At 40.7% G+C, this 2,272-nt stretch overlaps 1 protein-coding gene across 4 annotated transcripts in view; it reads left to right on the plus strand.

The window, feature by feature from the left end:
- Positions 1–2,033, plus strand: part of LOC138028975 (orexin/Hypocretin receptor type 1-like) — a 9,752-nt gene extending 7,719 nt beyond the window's left edge. For 3 of the 4 annotated variants that reach the window (XM_068876629.1, XM_068876628.1, XM_068876631.1), the window contains one exon: positions 1–2,033. This exon is cut by the window's left edge and continues 258 nt beyond it. In XM_068876629.1, the coding sequence (XP_068732730.1) occupies positions 1–892 (892 nt within the window). In that variant the 3' untranslated portion in view covers positions 893–2,033. The other variant, XR_011127783.1, reaches the window with a different exon arrangement.
- The last annotated feature ends 239 nt before the right edge of the window (positions 2,034–2,272 follow it).

Raw genomic sequence — 2,272 nt, forward strand, 5'->3', positions numbered from 1 at the left:
CACAGTCATCTTGCGAAGAAAAAAGATGAAGACAGTTACCAACTACTTTATATTGAATTTATCTATTGCTGATTTGACTTTCACATGTATTTGTATTCCTCTTGATATTCCTGTTCAAGAGATGGGGGGCCGGTGGCCTTACGGGGCTCTGTTGTGCAAAGTTGTATATCCTTTGCAGACATTGTTGCTTTTTGCTTCAATTTACACTTTGACAGCTGTAAGTTTGTCACGTTACTGGGCAATAAACCACCCTCTTCGGAAACAGATAACTACTAAGTGGGCTAAATGGATAATTTTGGGAATATGGATCTCGTCGATCGTTCCCGTCATTCCTTACATTCAAGTGTCGAAAAAGAACAGTTTATCGGGTAAATGTGAAGAGGAATGGTCGAGCAAAAATTCTCGGAAGACGTACACGGCCTGCCTGTTTGTATTCGAGTATCTTTTTCCACTCGCTGTCATTTCGGTCGCCTACGCAAGCATAGGCTGGGAACTTCGGCGACGCGCTCAAAATGGGAACCCTTGTTTGCAAGATCGTAAAGCCAAAGAAGCGAAGAAAATCGTGCGCATGCTTAAAATAGTGACACTGCTGTTCGCTGTGTGCCTGCTACCAAATAACATTTTGTGGATTTGGCTGGATTTTGGTAATGCTGCAGAAAAGTACGAAGGATTTTGGGATCTTCTCGCCTTCGGTAACATCGTTACATTTGCAAACAGCGCAGCTAACCCCATTTGTTACACGATTCTAAACGAAGCCTATCGAGACGCATTCAAGGATCAGCTTTCTAAGGCGTTTTACAGAATAGCTGGGAAACTTTTGCAAAGGAGAAACCGTTTCACCATATCACAAAACAGGATACAGCGAACGGGAACCATGGAGTCCGTGTTATGATTGTTCTTATCCATAACTAAGTGAAGTACGATCCTCGGCGTTAGTGTAGTTTTGAGATGGATTGTTTATAATGACATTGACTGAAGTTTCGACAGCCTGAGCGGAAGTCATCCTCAGAGTCAAGTGATTGAGGATGACTTCTGCTCAGGTTGTCCAAACGTCAGTCAATTAGGGACCTTAAGCAAGCACGACGACGACGACTACGAGAACGTTGTCTAAAAATATTATTTCCCGTTACTGTAATAATTTTACGATTACTCCATGTCGTTCGGCTTGGAAAGTGTGAATGCACAACGCAAGAATAAAATTGATGAGAACGGTGTGGATATTCAGAGAGAAAATTGAAAATTCGTCATCATGTGCTCTCGTCCTCCACATGACCTCAAATTTGATCATTTCACGTCGTAGTCAAGACGAGAACGGCAAAGAAATGTATCAAAATGTAAAACGCACGTGCTGGGCGTGCAAAGCTATTGTTTTTGTCCACTAAATATGCAAATTTGCGGCGTTCTCGTAGCCGTCCTCGTCGTCCTTGCTTAAGGTCCCTAATGTCATCCCAAACAGTGAGTCCTTCCCAGGACTTTACTCACCCAGATGTTCGTGTCTTTAAAGCCATTTACGATGTTCTCATGAACACTTCTAAGCACTTCGTACCTCTTAACAATCTGCAGGCAGAGCAGGACTTAAAATGTTGCTAACTCAGGCTAAATTAAGGTGGTTCCCTAGAGTATTTGCCAATACCCTCACTACAGAGCACGAGTTACAAAACGAAACCTAGTTAATTTCTCTTAACGTTATTTCCTGTAGAGATTTGCCAGTATGGGTACCGTTTTGATACTGCTTATTTTTCGGGTGTCAATTTTTGGATTATGGTCGTTACCATGGCAACATCACGTCAAATGACAGGCAGATATATCTCTATTTTTGGCCTAAATTTCTTAATATTTATACTTTCGTTCGGTGATTTTTTTTTTATTCTTTGTCACATTATGGGAATGATAATGCCTGACATTTAGAAGTGGTAAAAAGTCAAGGTCGTTCATACGGTTTTGCCAATATTCTGTAATTTGTCATTTTTCTAAAAATATTCGATTCGCTTTGACAGATTTTAACAAATTTGAGGTATTTTATAGGAACTGTATGTGTTTAGAACTCAGCCAATTTTTCAAAAAAAAAAACTACTGAAGGGAACCCGAGAAAATTAGCAGTTAGTTTTACAGATTTGGTCTCGCTGACGTCACGAAAATCAGTAAAAAAAACACGTGCGATTCAGGCTTTGTTCGCCATACTAATGCCCAGCTTGCGCACGGCCCTAAAACTCTAGGGAGCCGATGTTGTTTTCTGACAAACTTGCAATTAACTGTTTACTTTATTATACCA

Source organism: Montipora capricornis, chromosome 13, assembly GCF_036669925.1.
Source record: "Montipora capricornis isolate CH-2021 chromosome 13, ASM3666992v2, whole genome shotgun sequence".
In the NCBI taxonomy this organism is placed as follows: Eukaryota; Metazoa; Cnidaria; class Anthozoa; order Scleractinia; family Acroporidae; genus Montipora; species Montipora capricornis.